The sequence below is a fragment of the Solanum verrucosum genome, unplaced genomic scaffold, assembly GCF_900185275.1.
Source record: "Solanum verrucosum unplaced genomic scaffold, falcon-dt-bn FXZP01000154.1, whole genome shotgun sequence".
Classification (NCBI taxonomy): domain Eukaryota; kingdom Viridiplantae; phylum Streptophyta; class Magnoliopsida; order Solanales; family Solanaceae; genus Solanum; species Solanum verrucosum.
In genome coordinates, this window is record NW_026020217.1 from 685,858 (window position 1) to 703,796 (window position 17,939).

The window sequence follows — 17,939 nt, forward strand, 5'->3', positions numbered from 1 at the left end:
GCTTTATACTTATTCTATTTCCACCTTGGACAAAAATATCCTCCCAATATGCATATTTTTTTAAACAAAAAGTGGGACCCATTATTCATGTATTCAAGGATGCTTTGGTAATTTTCCTATGATGAATTCGTTTTGTTTGTTGTTTAATTTTTTTAAAATAACTGTATAATCACAATAATTATTTACTTAAATATTCAAAAGATATAAAAATATGTAAAAGATCTAATTAACTCTTTAAATTTTATCGGTGACACATAAATTGGACAAATGAAATAATATATATTATTTGAAAATTACTTAGAAAGTACAATAATTTACAGTAATTAACAATCGAATATTTTAAAGCCAAAAAAAATTGATTGAATCTCTAAATTTTATTAGTACCACATAAATTGAGAAAGAAGAAATAACCTTTATTATTTTAAAATTGTGTAAAAGATATTACAAATCATACAACAATAATTACCAATTTAGAATGTTAAAAGACATAAAAAATTTTTTTACCATAGTTAACAATAATTAAAAATTTAAACTATTTTAAATTAATATTAAAGTTTGATTAACTCTTTAATTTTGTCTTTGTCACATAAATTGAACAAAAAATGATACATATTGGGCACGTGCTAGCACGGGCTCCGATGTCTAGTAGTATACATAAAATGCATACTTTATAGCGTAATTTTTTTTTGTATATAAATGTCTAGCTAGTAAATATAAGGAAAAATTGTATGAAATAGCAAACTATTAATTCAAATTAAATGTTATAGCCATAGTTTATTTTATTTGTAATTCGCAACAAATATCCCATTTTTTAGCCATCTGGTTCGGTATACAATTACTCATTCGGTATACAAATGTATAAAATGCATTTATGTTTGTATAAAGCGAGAGAAAAGTGTATATACAGATACAAATACATATATTTTCATCCTATACACTTATAATTTTACAAATACAGATCTTATTATACAAATTACAATGTATAAATGAATTTATACAAAACTGAACAATTTGTATAAAATTGGATGTATGTAGCGAATTATACAAATCAAAAGCTCCACATCAAACATAAAATTTGCTATGGAGCGCAATTATACAAACTATAGTTATAACATATAAATATAATTTTTATATTTGCTATATGTGAAAGTTTCTCTAAATATAATTATTTTTAATCGAACGATCAAATATATATTCACTAGAGCATTACCATTTTTTGCTATTGGGATGATTTTAGGCGCTGCCTATTCCCTTTGACTATATAATCATGTAGTTTCTGAGCATTTAAAACCCGATTTCCTCTATAAATTCTCATTTCTTTCATCAAATTTCTTATACTAACTAAATGTGTCTCCATTATATTCACTAAAGTATTACCATTATATTCACTATTGTTTGACTATTTGATTAGTATTAGTGCTTTTTGTTTACTACTATTGCTTTATGTATCTTTCATTCACATTACTTCTTGAGTGAAAGTGGTACACTTACCTCCTCAATCATATTTTCTCACTCATAATAAAACTTCTTAGATTAAAAGTGACATTCTTGTTGGTGGTTGATTCAATTTTAAGATCATATATGAGGACACGTGGGTTCCTCGTATATGGTAAGCATCCTTCAACTCGAGTTCGGTATCTAAATAAGCCACAAAAACATAAAAGTGACCAAAATAAGCAACTACTTTAGTAAGTAACTAAAATAGGCTTAGTGGAAGAAAAAATTCCACTTTATCTAATATTCTAAACGTTTTTCGTTAGTCTCATAACGTGTATATTTTAATATATAACGGAACTATTTCCTGCACTTTATAAAATGGAACTATTTCTTACACTTTATAAAGTGTAAGTTTTTCTTTCACTTTGTAAAGTGAAACTTTTTCTTACACTTTATAAATGCCCCCTCAAGCTTGAGTCATATTTCCAACTACACACTTAACCTTTGCACGGGTCCTATTACCCCCCTGAACCTTTTTTTTTATATTAGTTCACCCTCAGACGCTGATGTGTCCACATACGTGAACTCATCTCCGTGAGGCGCGTAACAACATAATAAAATGTCCATGTGGAGTCCAAATAATCCTCCCAATGGTAACTTTACTCTTTATTCAACCATTACATTTATTTTTTATTCTTTTCCCAATTCATTTTATCTCCATCTCTTTTGTTCTTGAACAAAAACTCTCTTCTTTGTTCTTCATCCACCATTTTCAAAGCTTGAATTTAGTTGTTGTATCTTCTCCAACTAAGATTGAATTTAGGGTTTGCGATTTTCTCGAATTTCATATTGAACAATCGAAATCTTCCCCAATTCGACAACTTAATTTTTTTTCACTTTGTGTTATTTGGGTTAGTAATGTCAAACGCAAAATTGAATAAGCTATGCATGGAAGAATCAGATCCAATGCTCAAAATCATAGTACGATGCAAACATGGAAGTTTGTTGCATATGCAAACTTCTTGGTCGAAGTCGAATCCCGAAAGACGATTTTAGTCTTGCCCCTACTATGGTGTATGTGACCTTTCTTCAGTCGTTTGATTTTGTTGGGTTTAACTGATGTGAATGTTAATAACATTAATATTTTTTTATTATTTTTTGAGTCGAACAATTATAATTTTTTTCGATGGAGAGACAGAGAAGAAATCGATCCAAGATCCCAATTTATCCTCCCGAAATTGGTGAACAAAATCAAAGAGTTGGAAGATAAAGTTTGGAGGAGACAGATTCAAATCAATGAGCAACGAGTTCTGATTGATAATTTGACAGTAGAGAAGAGGTTCAAACGAAGAAAGTTGAAATGGTGTGCGTTTGATTGGAAGGTCATTTTGTGTATTTTGATTTGTGTTGTTGCCTTGTTCATCAACAACCTATTTCAAAGTAGGGTTCATTCAAGTATTGAACTAATTGAATTGCCATAACGTATGTGAGTAGTGAGTAGTGAGTAGTGAAAGGAGTTGAAACTCTCTTTTGGTTGTCATATGTACTATGAGAAATTTTGTATATCAATATCATGAATCTTTTCGGATAAAGTAGTTGATATAGTAGTGTCTGTATTACAACAAATAAGGGAGAAATTGAATAAACATAACACCATTGTAAAATAGAAGGCCTTTAATAGACATAATTGATTGTAAAACATGTCTCACATAAGGTCAAACTACAATAAAAAACCAAAAACAAAAACATAATTTGATGTTCAATACTAATACATCATCATTCAAATGAAATGTGTTCATGCCTACTTAAAATAGTACTACAATATCATTACTTCCTAGATTGGATTGTTTGAACTACTTCCTCTTGATTTTTTTCTTTGTTCCTCTCTCATTTCTTGAAGTTTTCTTGTTGAGATTGTAACTTTTCCATTCCATTTCAACTTGGGTGCAGTACTTGGTTTGTAACCAACATCACCAGTAACATCAGCAGATTTTGTCACCTTTGTTGTACCAGTAGAGAAGATCTTGCAACTTGACATCCCAGGCTATATTCAAATTATGAAATAATTAGTGAGTGAGTTTGTAGTTAAACATAAAAAAAAATAGTATAATTGAATCAATAGAAAACACTTACATTAAGAGCTTTGAATCCATTTTCAGCTTGAAACACACCATATTCCAATGACTGCTTGCCTTTTGTATGAGGTTGTGTTTCCCTTACCTCTTCATCTTCCTTTATTACTATTAGTTAACTGGTAATTAGCAGGTGTAGAAGATCCAACATGGTAATTAGCAGGTGATGGACATGTAGGAGGTGCACTAGCTGCTGCAGGTAGTCTTCCTCTTGCACTCTTTGCAGATGTTGCAGATGTATTAGGTGTTGTAGGTGCAATAGATGGTCTTCTTCTTGCACCTTTTGTAGGTGCTGCAGATGCACTAGGTTCTGCAGATGCACTAGGTACTGCAGGTGGTCTTCTTCTTGACCTCTTTGCAGATCCTGGAGATGCACTAGGTGCTGTAGGTGGTCTTCCTCTTGACCATTTTGCAGGTCCTGAAGATGCACTAGGTGCTGCAGGTGGTCTTCCTCTTGACCTCTTTGTAGAATGCTTACCTTCTGTTTGTGCTTTCTATAAATATAGTTAAAAATAATTGTAATTATTACATATGAGATCTCTATAACATACCAAATTAAAGTTAAAGATGTTACCTTTGGTCTACCTAAACCTGAAGTTTTGCCATTTTCCTTGTCTGTATTTGATGGTTCTTCCCTTGCTGATGACTCAACCTTTTGTGGACATCCTCTCTTGTTGTGGCCTCTAACATTGCAGTTACTACATGTCATGGCAAGTCCAATTCTAAGTAGCTTTCTAGATTTTTTACTCTCACCAGCTTCCTTCTTTCTAAGTTTACCTGGCCTGTTAGGCATGCTTTTTATTTTTGGTGGTGCAACTGTGGGGTTAGTAGATACATGCCACATCTCCATGTTTGTGACAGGTTGAAGGACATTGACATAAGTCATCAAGTAAGTTGCCTTACTATAGCAGTTGTTATTGTAGTCAAGAGGTTCACATTTCTTAAAGTAAATGGCAGCCACAACATGTGCACATGGTATGCCTTTTAACTGTCATACCTTACAACTACAAGTCCACCTACCAAGATCCACACTGTGTTGAAATGGTCCTTCTCTCACTTCAAATCCATCAACTCCATTAAATTCAATATTACAATTCATTAACCTATTAATATTCTCTTGTAGTACCTTCAAAGACATTGGAGAAAAATCACACATCCAAGTATTTGTGAACTCTTTTAACTTGGCTATTTTTGTCATCATCTTTACTCTTATCTCATCAAGCATAGTAATAATTGTCTTGTACCTAGCTGCCAAGATCCATGCATTAAAGCACTCAGACATATTGTTGTCTACATATCACATTTTACTTGAGTATTAAAGTAAACCTTCCACTAGTACTCTATGTTGTAGTACATAAGATCATCCATCATTTTTTCTGGACCAAGCAACTTCATCTTTGCAACATTTTTCCTCAATTGAGATTCAAAAGTACTTTTTGCAATAGACCAAAATTGTTGTCTTCTTTGGAGACCTCTCCAATCCTTAGCCCAGTTAGTTAAGATGTGTCTAACACACATTCTATGTTCAGCAACAGGTAAAATATTTAGAATTGCTCATATTAATCCCTGTAATAGATCTAGATATGTTATAATAAAAAATATATGAAAATTGATAAAGACAAATACAAAATAAAATAGGACACATACCTTTTGCATATCTGTAATCAGGGTGAGATCTTCACCATCTCCTAGTCCTAGATCTTCCTTCAATAGTTTGATAAACCATGTCCATGTCTCTTTCTTTTCATACTCAACTACAGCCCAAGCAAGTGGCAGCATCTAGTTATTACCATCTTTGGCCACAACAACTTACAATTGTCCTCTACAAACTCCTTTAAGAAAACAACCATCTAAACCTATGCATTTTCTACAAGTTTGAAATGCCTTCTTCAATGGATCAAAGCATATGTAAAAGCTCTGAAATACTGGCCTACCAAGAGCATCAGGTTCACCAAGTTTAACAACACAAGTGCTCCCTGGATTGGTCCTCAACAGTTCTTCCAGTCAAGAATTTTGCCAAATTCCACAATATGATCACCCATGATATCTTTCATCACTTTAGCTCTTGCTTTCCTAACAGTAGTCTTGCCAACATGAATTTTAAATTTTTTCCTTATCAACTCTTGCAACTTGAAAACTCTTATATTTGGCTGCTCATTAATCCTTTTTCTAAAATGTGTAGATATGAACTTTGCATTACACAAATAATTTCTAGTTGTGATGTTACAATTATGCTTTAGATTGTAAGTCTTTATCATGAAATCATTTGTTATTTTGTCGAGACATGCAAACAAAAGCCATGGACAACCTTCATTGCACTTACATCTAACTCTTTTTGGCTCATTCACACACTTCTCTATTTGAACTCTTTTCTGGACAACATATTTACTAACTGCTCTTCTAAGTTCATTCACATTTGCAAATACCATACCCAACTGCCATACAACTTTCTTGGCAGTACAATCATGTATAATTTTCTAATTATTTGGCCTCCTCCTTCTTGATAAATTTACAGTTCTTGGTAAATTTACTCTTTCAGATTCAACACATTCATCACTAAATTCATCTTCATCTATTTGAAAACTTTTATCATCAAAACTTGCAAAATAAGGCTCATCACCTCATAATCTTTCTTCAACACTTATTTTACCTGTTTGAGTTTAATCAAAACCTAAATCTGCTCCAGCTTCACCTACTGGTACCTCTTTAGTATCAGCTGGTACTCTCTCTTTTCTTTTTCTTCTTTGAAAAGATCTCTTTCCGGGCCTTAACTCCCTGACCTTTTCATGTACATCACTACCATAGTCCTCATCATCATCTCCCACCAATCCACATTTAGACTCAATATTATCTTCAGTTGAGTAATCAGAACCCTCTTCTTCTAAGAAATTAGATTCAATAGGGCCTGAAACTAGATCATCAACATCTTCAGTACTAGGATTTGCAGCAATGATAGGAGTTGTAGTGGAAGGAGATCTAGGAGCAGCAGTTGTAGTGGGAAGAGTTGTACTGGAATGAGTTGTAGCAGTGGAAGGAGATCTAAGAGCAGAAGTTGTAGTGAGAGGAGTTGGGGTAGAAGGAGATCTAATATCAAAGGTAGTAAAAGGGTCTTCACCTACCCTACTTTGTTCATTTACTTTATTAAAAGCTAAACCAGATTCCTCCATATCCCATGAGGAGCATTGTCTAATAAAATAGGGGTGGGGTCCACAACTGCATCATCAAACAAGTGCTTAACATATACCTCCACAATATCTCCATCTTCCAAAGAACAACTTAAGTCTAAAATATCCATATCATTATGAATATCTTCCAAAATGCCACTGTTAGGAGGTTTAATACTAAATGTGCAAGTTGTTGTGTATCATAATTCTTTAATATAGCCTCTTAATTCAAAATAGGACAGCCTATCCACATCAACATTCAAAAACTCTGTAACTTTCCCACCACTGTAAACTAGTTGTCCACTACTCAAATCTAAAACTCTAGCATGATACCATCTTAAAGTAACCAAAGTAATTCACTCATCTCCTACCTAAACAGAGGTAACACTAGTAAGGAATGAGAAACTCTACTTTCTGAGGTTGTACTTTACCAGTAAACTACAAGACTGTATAAATTTACGAAAACAAGTAAATAACTATTAAAATCCCTAATAAACTACATACTACGACACACATATCAAAATAGCATTTGAATGCCCAGTACAACAAAACCTAATCAAACACTACCATCAAAACTAAAATCAAATATCAACATAACATTCAGTTGGTAAAGAATAACCTTCAATTTGAACTAACCCTAATAAACATTAAAAGGCCCTAATAAAGTTCACACTACAACACACCAGTCAAAATAGCATTTGAATACGCAGTAAAAATAAAACCCTAATCAAAATAGTATTCAGCTAGTAAAGATCTAACCTTTTCTCAGAAAATAGTAAGTAAGGTATCCGAGCAACGGCAGTAATGGAAGATCATAGATAAAAGGCAAAAGTACTCATTACCTCCCTGAACTTGAAGCTTTTTATACGGTGTACACCTAAACTAAATTCCATTTTAATTACCCCCTGAACTTGTTTATTCCTCCGTCGCGTACACCTTTTTTGTCCATCTGGCGTAGAAATTGACAACACACTCTACTAGGTGCGTGAGAAAGTGATTTTTTGCCACATCACAAAGCTACAACGGTAAAAAAAATAAATGTAAAATCTCCATTTTTCTTTAATATTTGGCATATTTTAAACGAAAAATAGGGCAAAATGTAAATGAAACAAAGATTAACACTTATTTGGTAAGAATTTTCGACAAATTTGAAATTCAAAGAGTTCCGCGAAATCAGCCATTATTCAAAAATAACTTTTAAACGATGAATTTTAATATTTGGCATATTTTAAACGAAAAATAGGCCAAAATGTAAATGAAAAGTAAAGGAAACAAAGATTAACACTTACTTGGTAAGAATTTCAGACAAATTTGAAATTTAATCGACCAATTTCACGTCTAGAAAAATCCAAATACAGAAGGAATTCCGTGAAATCAGCCCTTATTCAAAAATAACTTTTAAATAATAAATTTTAAATTTAAGAAATTTATTTTTTGCAATATTAATTTATCTTGGTGACTATTATTTATCCAGGTGGAAATCCACATCACCACTTTTGCCAGCTGTCGTGCGCGTGTAGTCACAATAGAAGCAGGTGGACGAAAAAGGTGTACATGATGGAGGAATAAACAAGTTCGGGGGGTAATTAAAACGGAATTTAGTTTAGGTGTACACCGTATAAAAAGCTTCAAGTTCAGGGGGGGGGGGGTAATGAGTACTTTTGCCTAGATAAAAAGGAAGAAGAACTAGAGATTAGATTAGGAAGAAAATCGTAGAGATTAATTAGGTTTGGAAGAAGAATGAGGGTCAATTAGGTTCATAAAAGGTAAATGTAAAGTTTTATGACACATGTCAATTTGTGAGTCGTGTAAAGTCATAGGGTCCACTAATATATACACAAACATTTTTTATAAATCTGGTTTACGTGGACACATCAGCGTCTGAGGGTGAACTAATATAAAAAAAAGGGTTCGGGGGGAAGAGGGGTGAGGGGGTAATAGGACCCCCGCAAAGATTATGTTTGTAGTTGGAAATATGGCTAAAGCTTGAGGGGGCATTTGACCATTTTCTCCTTTATAAAGTGGAAGAAAATCTTACACTTTATAAAAAGTTACTTTACCTTTTCACTTTCTTCTTCTCCCCTTTCACTTTCATGGCTTCCAAACTTTTTTCACTTTGAAGATTAATAGTTGATGGTCCCAATCCGACAACTGAAGCGGTCCTACACTAAAAAAACCAAATCTTGAAAGATTGGAGTAGCACAACCCGACAACATAACAATTCGACCCTACAAATTATATTAATTAGGAATTTTTTTCCATTTCATATTTTCATTACTTTAAAATTATGTTGTAATTTGTTCAAAATTTCAGCAAGTCTTATACAATGTGCATTCAATTACTAACTATTGAGTTAAAAAAAAGTCTTTAATTCGAAATAAACAAAAGGAATTACATTGTTGGATTGGTATTGCAAAATAGTATTTGGCTACTGCTGAATTACACCTTTTCGTCTCATGTTTTTTTTTATTCTAGATGGACACTCATATTCATATGTTCTTGCTGGCATGTATTAACTTTACCATGTGCAATGATCCCAAACTACCATTTAGATCCCATCAAAGTACACAAAATAAATAATAGTAGAGTATTATTTTTATGCACGTAAACTGTGTCCAGATCCTTGTAAAAATTGACAATAAATTGAGATTGCACAAATGGTTATATTCTTGTTAATTCAATTGGTTAAATTTGTCCACAAAATTGAACACAAAATTCATCAAACATATAGTCATCCCTCAATTATTCCAATAGATGGTTCCATCTGTTTCTCTTTAGGTATATGTTCATTTTGATTTTTTTTCTATTTTATTTTCTTGTGGTTGACTCGATAAATAACACATTGAATTGACTTGCTGAAGTTAGAGATTCTTTAGTTCTTGTACAATTATTCGTTTGAAGATAGTTCACAGTTTAATTTGTCAAGATATAATTATATTAAACGAATTAATAGAATTTTTCTTACAGAATATAATGGAGCGTGTTGTGAATACTGGACCGATTGATCGTATACTTCTTCTCTCTCAGCATGAGCATAAATCAGAATTGTTATGGAAATGTGAGATATCATTTAGTAGCCTTATGAGGACGGTGCGCATGAATGATGCCTGGAATTTATTTCATTTGCATTGACCTCATGGACGTGTTAAGGAGATCTTACGTTGGTCAGGACTATATGATGTAGTTTGTGTGGGCAGGACGCAGTATGACCGTGCCCTTGTTACAGCTATGGTTGAGCATTAGAAGCCAGAGACTTATTGCTTCCACTTACCTTTTGGTGAGGTCACGATTACATTACAGGATGTGCAAGTCTTGTTTGGTTTGCGTATCGATAGTGATGTTGTGTACATGCATGATGCTACACGGAGGATTTGTCCATGGCGTACTTTATTAGAGACACTCACATGATGCACCATAACACCTGCTGATATGGATGGTGCGAGCCGGGTGAGGATACATAGCATTATCGGCTACTTGCGAGATCAGTTACAAGTAGATCCGATAGGAGATGCTACTCCAGTGGAGTGGGTTGAGAAAATTTCTAGACTTTACATGCTTGTTATATTGGGGGCATATTATTTCCAAACACGTCGGGGAACCTTATTAGCTTACAATACTTGGCGTTTCTAGATCCCATCCACGACGTAGGTAAATACTGTTGGGGCAGTGCAGTGTTGGCCTATTTGTACCGTGCACTTTGTTGGGCATCTATCGGTAATGTGGTTGACATTTGTGGATTTATTCCTCTCCTTCAGGTAACTTTACTAAAGTTTTAAAATACATTCAAATACAAAGAATCTTTTAACATTACACTGTACAAGAGTATTTTTTCTATATTCAATTTTTTAAAATATTTAAATTACATACAAATAATTTCTAAAACTTATTAAAAATAGATATATGTAATTGTTAATTTTTTTTTTAATGATGATAGTTTAATTATTTTGTTTGTCACATTAAGGTTTGGTGTTAGGAGAGGATCTTGCTTGTACAACCATCAGCTCATCCGCCGCATGATGGTGATGTATTACTTTCAAATGCTAGACGATGGACGCATGGAATTGATAGGGATACTGAGTCACATCATGTTCTTATCCCGATTAGAGTCCAGCTAGACCACATGACGAAGGATCAGGTATTTCAAATAATTTTTGCAACTCTTTACTAATTTTTAAAAAATAAATATAAATTACATATAAGAGTAAATCAATAATAATTTTATTTATATACTAAGTGGTTAATGCTGATTTTATCTAATTGTTATATTTTAAAAATAGTTTCGATGGACACCGTATAATGAGATTTTACGTACACTGCCTCGTGGTTGTACAGTCAATGAGCCTTTATGGATGGCATGCATGCCTATGTTTTGCCTAGAGATTGTTGAGGTGCACGCACCTGATAGAGTGATGCGTCAGTTTGGTCGTCCCCAAGTTGTACCTGATAGTTATTATTTTGTGTATGTATTTTTTTTTTTTAAAAAAGTGAATGAAAAAAATTAAAAATATAAACATGACTCGAGGATGATAAAAAAAATACGAATAAAAAGTTGCATAGAAATTGATACAAGAATAAATTAACACAGTTAAACATCCTTCTTTAGCTACTACCACCATATGAGACTTTTCGAGTTCGTGAAGGACAGTTGCGCCTATCATGGCCTATTTGTTTGCACGTTGAGCACTTGCGAGTGAGTGTACTTGCGGGAACATCCATTTCATTATGTATACGGGTGATTTTATTTATGCCCATTTTTCGTAAATATTTTTTATTTGCTATCATAAGAAAATGACTATCATGCCAATACTTTTCACCACCGAGTGGATTGAATTGTCCAGAGTAGGCTTTTTTGTAGCTACGCACGCTGAATTTTGGTGCCATATGCTCTCATGCTTGATACCCAATTTGGTCAAATCCCTATACTGCATGAGAACACGGAATGTGGTATGATTGTCATTTACCACATTGACATTTTCCTTGTGATACATTTACAATGTGCTTATTACCACCACGACCATGATGCATATGTGTCTACACCTCAAATATGTTTTCCATTTGTTGGTGATAGTTGATAAGTGTGTGACGCTGTGACTTTTTTTTATTATTCTCAAAAATCTTAAATGGTTTAGGCATCCATTATTGCTTTTGTTGTTCTAGCTGATTGACAAATTTTGATCTTGTAACAAATCGGTTCACAATTTGATTGTAAGTGAGTCTTACCATTGCAGTAATTGGTAGACCCCTGGCTGACTTAAGAAGACCATTGAATGACTCAAAATTGTTTGTTGTCAGCATGCCCCATCTCCCACCTATATCCCTGTGCAATGTCCATTTGTCAAGATCGTTCTTCATTAACCACACATACGCTTCTGGGTTAATCTCCTTGATCATCTCCATTTTTTCCAAAAACGTTTTCTCCTGATAGTGATTTGCAGCTGCACATAAAAGGTTGTTCAAAGTGACATTTTTGAATTTTTTTTGAAAATTGGCCTTGAAATGTCTTAAACAAAAACGATGGAACCCAAATGGGGCCTGCCTATTGGGAGAATCATACATGGATGAGAGTATTCCGTAATGCCTATATGAAATCAATGCCACACCTCTACGACCCTTGACAACGTGCAAGTGCAAATTATCCAAAAATAAACTCCATGTCTCCATGCTTTCATTCGCAACTATTGCAAATGCCAAAGGTAATATTGAGTCGTTACCATCCGTTGCAATCGCAGTCAAAACAACTTGATATCATATATTCCATAGACATGTGTTCCGTCGATCAATATAACAGGACGACAAAACACAAACCCATCAATGCATGGTTTAAAAGTCCAGAACACATAGTTGATTACCTCTTCGATGACATCGACACACTGCTCTGTTTTCCATTTAACTATTGTTCCGGGATTGAAGTGCTTCAAAGCTTCCATGAACCTCGGCAACTCGGCAAATTAAAAAAAGCCTCCCAAGTACCATAGACTTTTTCAAAAGCACGCTTGCGATCAAGATAGGCTTTTCTTCTGTTTATCAAAATGCCATATGCTTTAAGAACGGCTGTTGACAGTCTTTGGTGGGAAACCTGAAAAGTAAAAATAATATTAATTATCAAATAAAAAATGAATATTTTCTTATTAAAGAAAAATCATCTAAGGATAAAATAGTAACTTGGCGTTTTTTCTATATCAACACGGAGGACGTTAGCAATCATCTCAACATCCAAGTTGAAATTTCCATCGCGGTACGTACCAATATCACATGTATTTTCTTTAATGTATATTCCAACTTTCCACATGTTAGTATGTTTATCATTAAAAGAAGTTAGCCTAAATCGACATCCTTGTTCTACACGCCTGCAGACAAGTCGCCATGATTTCTTTGTCGATTTAATAACAAAGTACTCCCTCGCTATCTTTAAATGTAGAAGCTTAACTGCTCTTTGCAACTACTTCTTTGAATTGAATAACATGCCTTTTTCAATATAAATAGCACCATTCATGAAATCTTCTGATTCACGCCACGTACGTTGTGATGTATATTCATCATGTGTATCGCCAAAGATATCTGGACCATCTGAGAGATGATCAAGATAAGAAATTTCATGATTACAAAACGGACTCATGGACATTGGTCTTGGCGACCGATTGGGCATTAAAAAATCATCATCACTAGATGATGCCTCAAATGGAACATTATCTCTTGATTCCTCGGCATTAGGCAAATCATCACTATCACTAGCTGAAGGTGAGCCGTAATTTGGAAGGTCACGATCATCGATATTCGCAGGATCAATGTGATATTTTCCCTATATATGTAAAAAAGTATAAATATTTGTCTCATGCAATTAATTTACTTAAATAAAAAAATCAAGTGTTGGACATACTGATAATCATCTGCATCAAAAGTAGGCGAGACATGAAAATTTGAGGATGTCCCAACATTTTCCGTCATTTCAAAGTGTGAGGACTAACCAAAATAATTATCTAGTCCATAACTTGGAGCAATATTCCTATCTCGCTGAGGTAAACCGCAACAAAATATATAATAATAATAATAATAATAAGAATAAGAATAATAAATCATATAAATTATAAATAATTGACAAAATCAACAAATAATAATCGAAATATAATTATTGAGCATTACCAGTCACTTTCATTGATAGTTTCGTTCAAATCAAAATCATATCGACCGGTAAGAATATTTTGATAACGAGTCATGTTAGGAAAATCAGTAGATTGAGTTATCGAAAATCCATCAACGCTATTACGATTTTCTAATCGGGGATGGACATCGACCGATAAAGGAGAACGTTGTTGACTAGTCTTCGGCTCCTTCCTAACATAGATTTCAAGTATTGTTAACTTGATTTAATCTATGTAGTCATTGGAACCCTCAAAAAGTCGGTCAACGATTCGTCATTATAGATAATCCACTCTCCAAAATTTACTTGTCCTTGTGATAAAAATGAGGATCAAATTATAAGCAATATTGTTTATACCCATTCTTTTATAAATTTATGAAAGAAATTTATGATATCGGACATTAATTGAATATTTAGCATTGTGTTTGGGAGGACAATTATAATAAACAGTATTTTCGTCATGTATAATTTCACCATCCTAATAAATCGAAACTCTAACTTTTGGTTTAGAAGACTTTTTTTTTTTGAGATTGAAATAAACAAATATAGAAGATTTTATGTTGTAGGTGTTATCAACTATGTTTGAACGTCCTTAAACAGAGATTGGAGGATTTTTCAGAATAAAAAAATAAAAATACATAATGTAATGATTTTTTCCGTTTTATTGATATGTCAAGTCAATATAATTGTATGACAAACATCGCAAAAGCTTCATAAAGAGATAAAAACGTGAAAATTATTCCTCTTTGTAAAACATAATTTTTTCTTCCACTTTATAAAGTGTAAGAAAAGGTTCCACTTTACAAAGTGTAAGAAAAACTTACACTTTATAAAGTGTAAGAAATAGTTCCATTTTATAAAGTGTAGGAAATAGTTCCCGTTATGTATTAAAATATACACGTTATGAGACTAACGGAAAACGTTTAGAATATTAGATAAAGTGGATTTTTTTTCTTCCACTAAGCCTATTTTAGTTACTTACTAAAATAATGACTTATTTTGGTCACTTTTATGTTTTTGTGGCTTATTAATTTAGGTTCCAAACTCCCTTCAACTCTAGCTCTTAAGTTACGAATTTGCTGGTTCGAGTCACCAAGAGAACAAAAAGAAACTACTTTTGTTTTATATGCTTTCTGTTTAGAAGAAATGACAAGAAAAATGCAACCATGAGATTCAAACTCAAGTTATCACGCTCACACAAGGGATTAAGACGATCACCAAACCAATACACCAAATTGGCTTTAATGTTTCAAGGTGCCAAACATAAATATGATCCTTCTTAAGATATATATAGTAAATAATTTGATCGAACTAAAAGTGTTTATAAGCTGAAAAGTCATAAGTTAAGAATGATCAAATTATGACTTTTGACTAATTTTAATTTATAAATACTTTGAATGTTTACTAAACACATAAATAAGCTTTAAAAAGGTACGTCAATTTGATCAGTTTATAAACTTAAGCAAAACACTTATATCTATAACTCCCCATCCCTACCTTTACTTTTAAAGAAGGATTCTTAAATATGAGAGAACTAAATCAAGTTTGAATGTGTTAAAAAGAAAAATCAATAAAGTGATCATATTAAAAGTTCACTTGAATCAAGATATGTTCTATAATTCTATAAGTCATAATCCAACATGTCTAGCTCAAAAACTATTTTATATTTTTTTTTGAATTTATAATCTTATGCAATTGAATTGTTGTAAAAATTACAACTAAATGTGCAAGATTAAATAATCATACTGTCAACATTCAAAGTATATTTAATACCAATTCCAGTAATTACCAAACGTTCAAATATTGTTGTATATTACATCAAAATCGTATCACTTATCTTGATTAACTAATTTAATAGGATAATATTGTATATCAATTAATCATGACTAAGCAATATTAGTCTAATAACTAATATATATCATGCATTTATTAATATGGTGTATATATTTAGCACGAATAAGTTTTTACCTTTTAAATATTTATTTACACTCAATATTTATTCCATAAAATCATATTAACTTATCATGATCAAGTTAATAAGGTAAGATTATATGTTAACATCATGGTTAAGCAATAATAGTTTAATAACATACAAATATGATGTAACACTCCAGCTTAGAACAAGAAGTCCTATATAAAAAAAGCACGGAAGAGATGTTGAATATAAAAGTAAGTATATATCTTACATCCTAGTAATGTATTTTAAAGTCGTGCAGACCTAGGTTCAAAGCAAACAATATCACTAGTAGATTGAAGCATTATATATAATATATTTATTGACGTAATGTAAATATGAATTACAAATAAATTATTAACCTTTTTAAAAGATTTGAAAAAAAAAGCTAGATTTTGAGTGTCAAGTGCAATCACACAAGTGATGAAAGGTACATTCACCTACCATACCTACCTTTATCCACTTAAAATGTATATTTACTCTCTTTTGTTGCTGCCTTAATTTGTCCTTTCCATTAAAATTTTCCAAATAGGCAAAGTTCCATACGTGCACAATTTTTAAATCTTTTTTTTTTTTTTTGCCTAGAAATATGATGATGGTCTCTATTAGGGGTGTTACAATAATCGAGAAATGGCATCAAATTGATAAATCAAATTAAATTGAGAAAAAAAATGATTATTTCTTATCTAATTATCAGGAGTTTTATTTTTTTCTTAAATTATTATCAATTATTTATCAAAATTATGATAGAATTCTTCTTAACATGACAACCTTTTACGTAGAAATTCGTATACACTACAATAAAAATAGATTTTAGCATCAATACATATGCAATTAACAAACAATGCTAAATTTTTTATCGATATTAATTAATTGCCATTATATTTAATGTCTCTATAGGTTTTAGTGACATTTGCAAAGAATACTAAAATGTAATTATCACTAATGTAATTGCTATTAAAAAATCATATTTAGAGATAATTAAACTATTGCCGCTAAATTTTTCCTTTGATGTAGTGGTAAAAGTTCTCCAGGAATTGTTTCCCAAGCCAAAACATGACGACTTCATTTGATTTATGCAGATTTAGGATATGCAGTACAAGCTGTACATTAGGGAAGGAAAATGAAGATTCGTATATAGTGTTTTATGTGATAGAAATGTGCCATTAGTCTAAAATTAAAGGTACGTTTTATAGAGTGGTGATTAAAATTTAGATTGATTATGTTTTATGGAGCAGAGTGTTGACTTGTTAAGAACTCGCCTTCATATTAAGACGTTGAGAGTGACTGAAATAAGGATGTTGAGGTGGATGTGTGGACACACGAGGATAGATAAGATTGGAAATGAAGTTACTAGGGACAAGGTGGACGTGGTCCCATTGTGGACAAGATATAGAAAGTGAGGCTGAGATAGTTCAGACATGTGAAGAGGCGAGATACAGATGCGCCGATTAGATGTGCCGATTAGAAGGTGTGAGAGGTTGGTTGTTGTGCGCTGAAGAGGGGTAGATGTAATCTTAATAAGTATTTAGGTGAGGTGATTAGGACGAGTACGGCACAACTTCAACCCACTAAGGACATGACCCTTGATAGAAGATGGTGAATGTCAAAGATTAGAATAGAAGAATAATAGATAGACGGACGTTTTTCGTTTCTCTCTTCTCAGAGTATTAATATTCTTCTTCTTGATTTCCGTATTGTTAGATTATTATTACTATTTGTTTTTATTTAACCTCGTTATCTTATTTTTTATTGTTATTTATGCATCTCGTGCTTTCTCTTTCTTATTGTTCGTTCTACTTTTAAAAGATATTGATAAGATGTGCATAGAATTACACTATTTTTTTTTATTATTGTGTAGCATCTTTCTGTTAATTTTGATATATTTTAATTTTTTATTCAGATGGCAAGTATTCTCCACCCTCAATCGTAATAATATATATCTTAGACGTGAAGTCTTCTTTGGTTGTATGCATAATTTTTTCTTTTGAGTATACAACAAATAGGACCAAGAAAATGAAAGAATAGAGGATATGGAAAGGATGTCACGGTTTTTGTTGAATCCTTTTTATGCCACGTATAATGTGTATACATTTTGTCTTCTTATGGACCAT

At 32.4% G+C, this 17,939-nt stretch overlaps 1 protein-coding gene across 1 annotated transcript; it reads right to left on the reverse strand.

Moving 5' to 3' along the window:
* Nucleotides 1-3,271: 3,271 nt before the first annotated feature.
* On the reverse strand, nucleotides 3,272-4,419 carry LOC125830698 (histone H1-like). The gene is made up of 4 exons (XM_049509877.1): nucleotides 4,144-4,419; nucleotides 3,719-4,063; nucleotides 3,571-3,669; nucleotides 3,272-3,481 (listed from the first exon to the last, which is right to left on the reverse strand). Exons 1-4 carry the CDS (start codon nucleotides 4,417-4,419, stop codon nucleotides 3,272-3,274), a joined length of 930 nt encoding a protein of 309 aa, XP_049365834.1.
* Nucleotides 4,420-17,939: the final 13,520 nt, after the last annotated feature.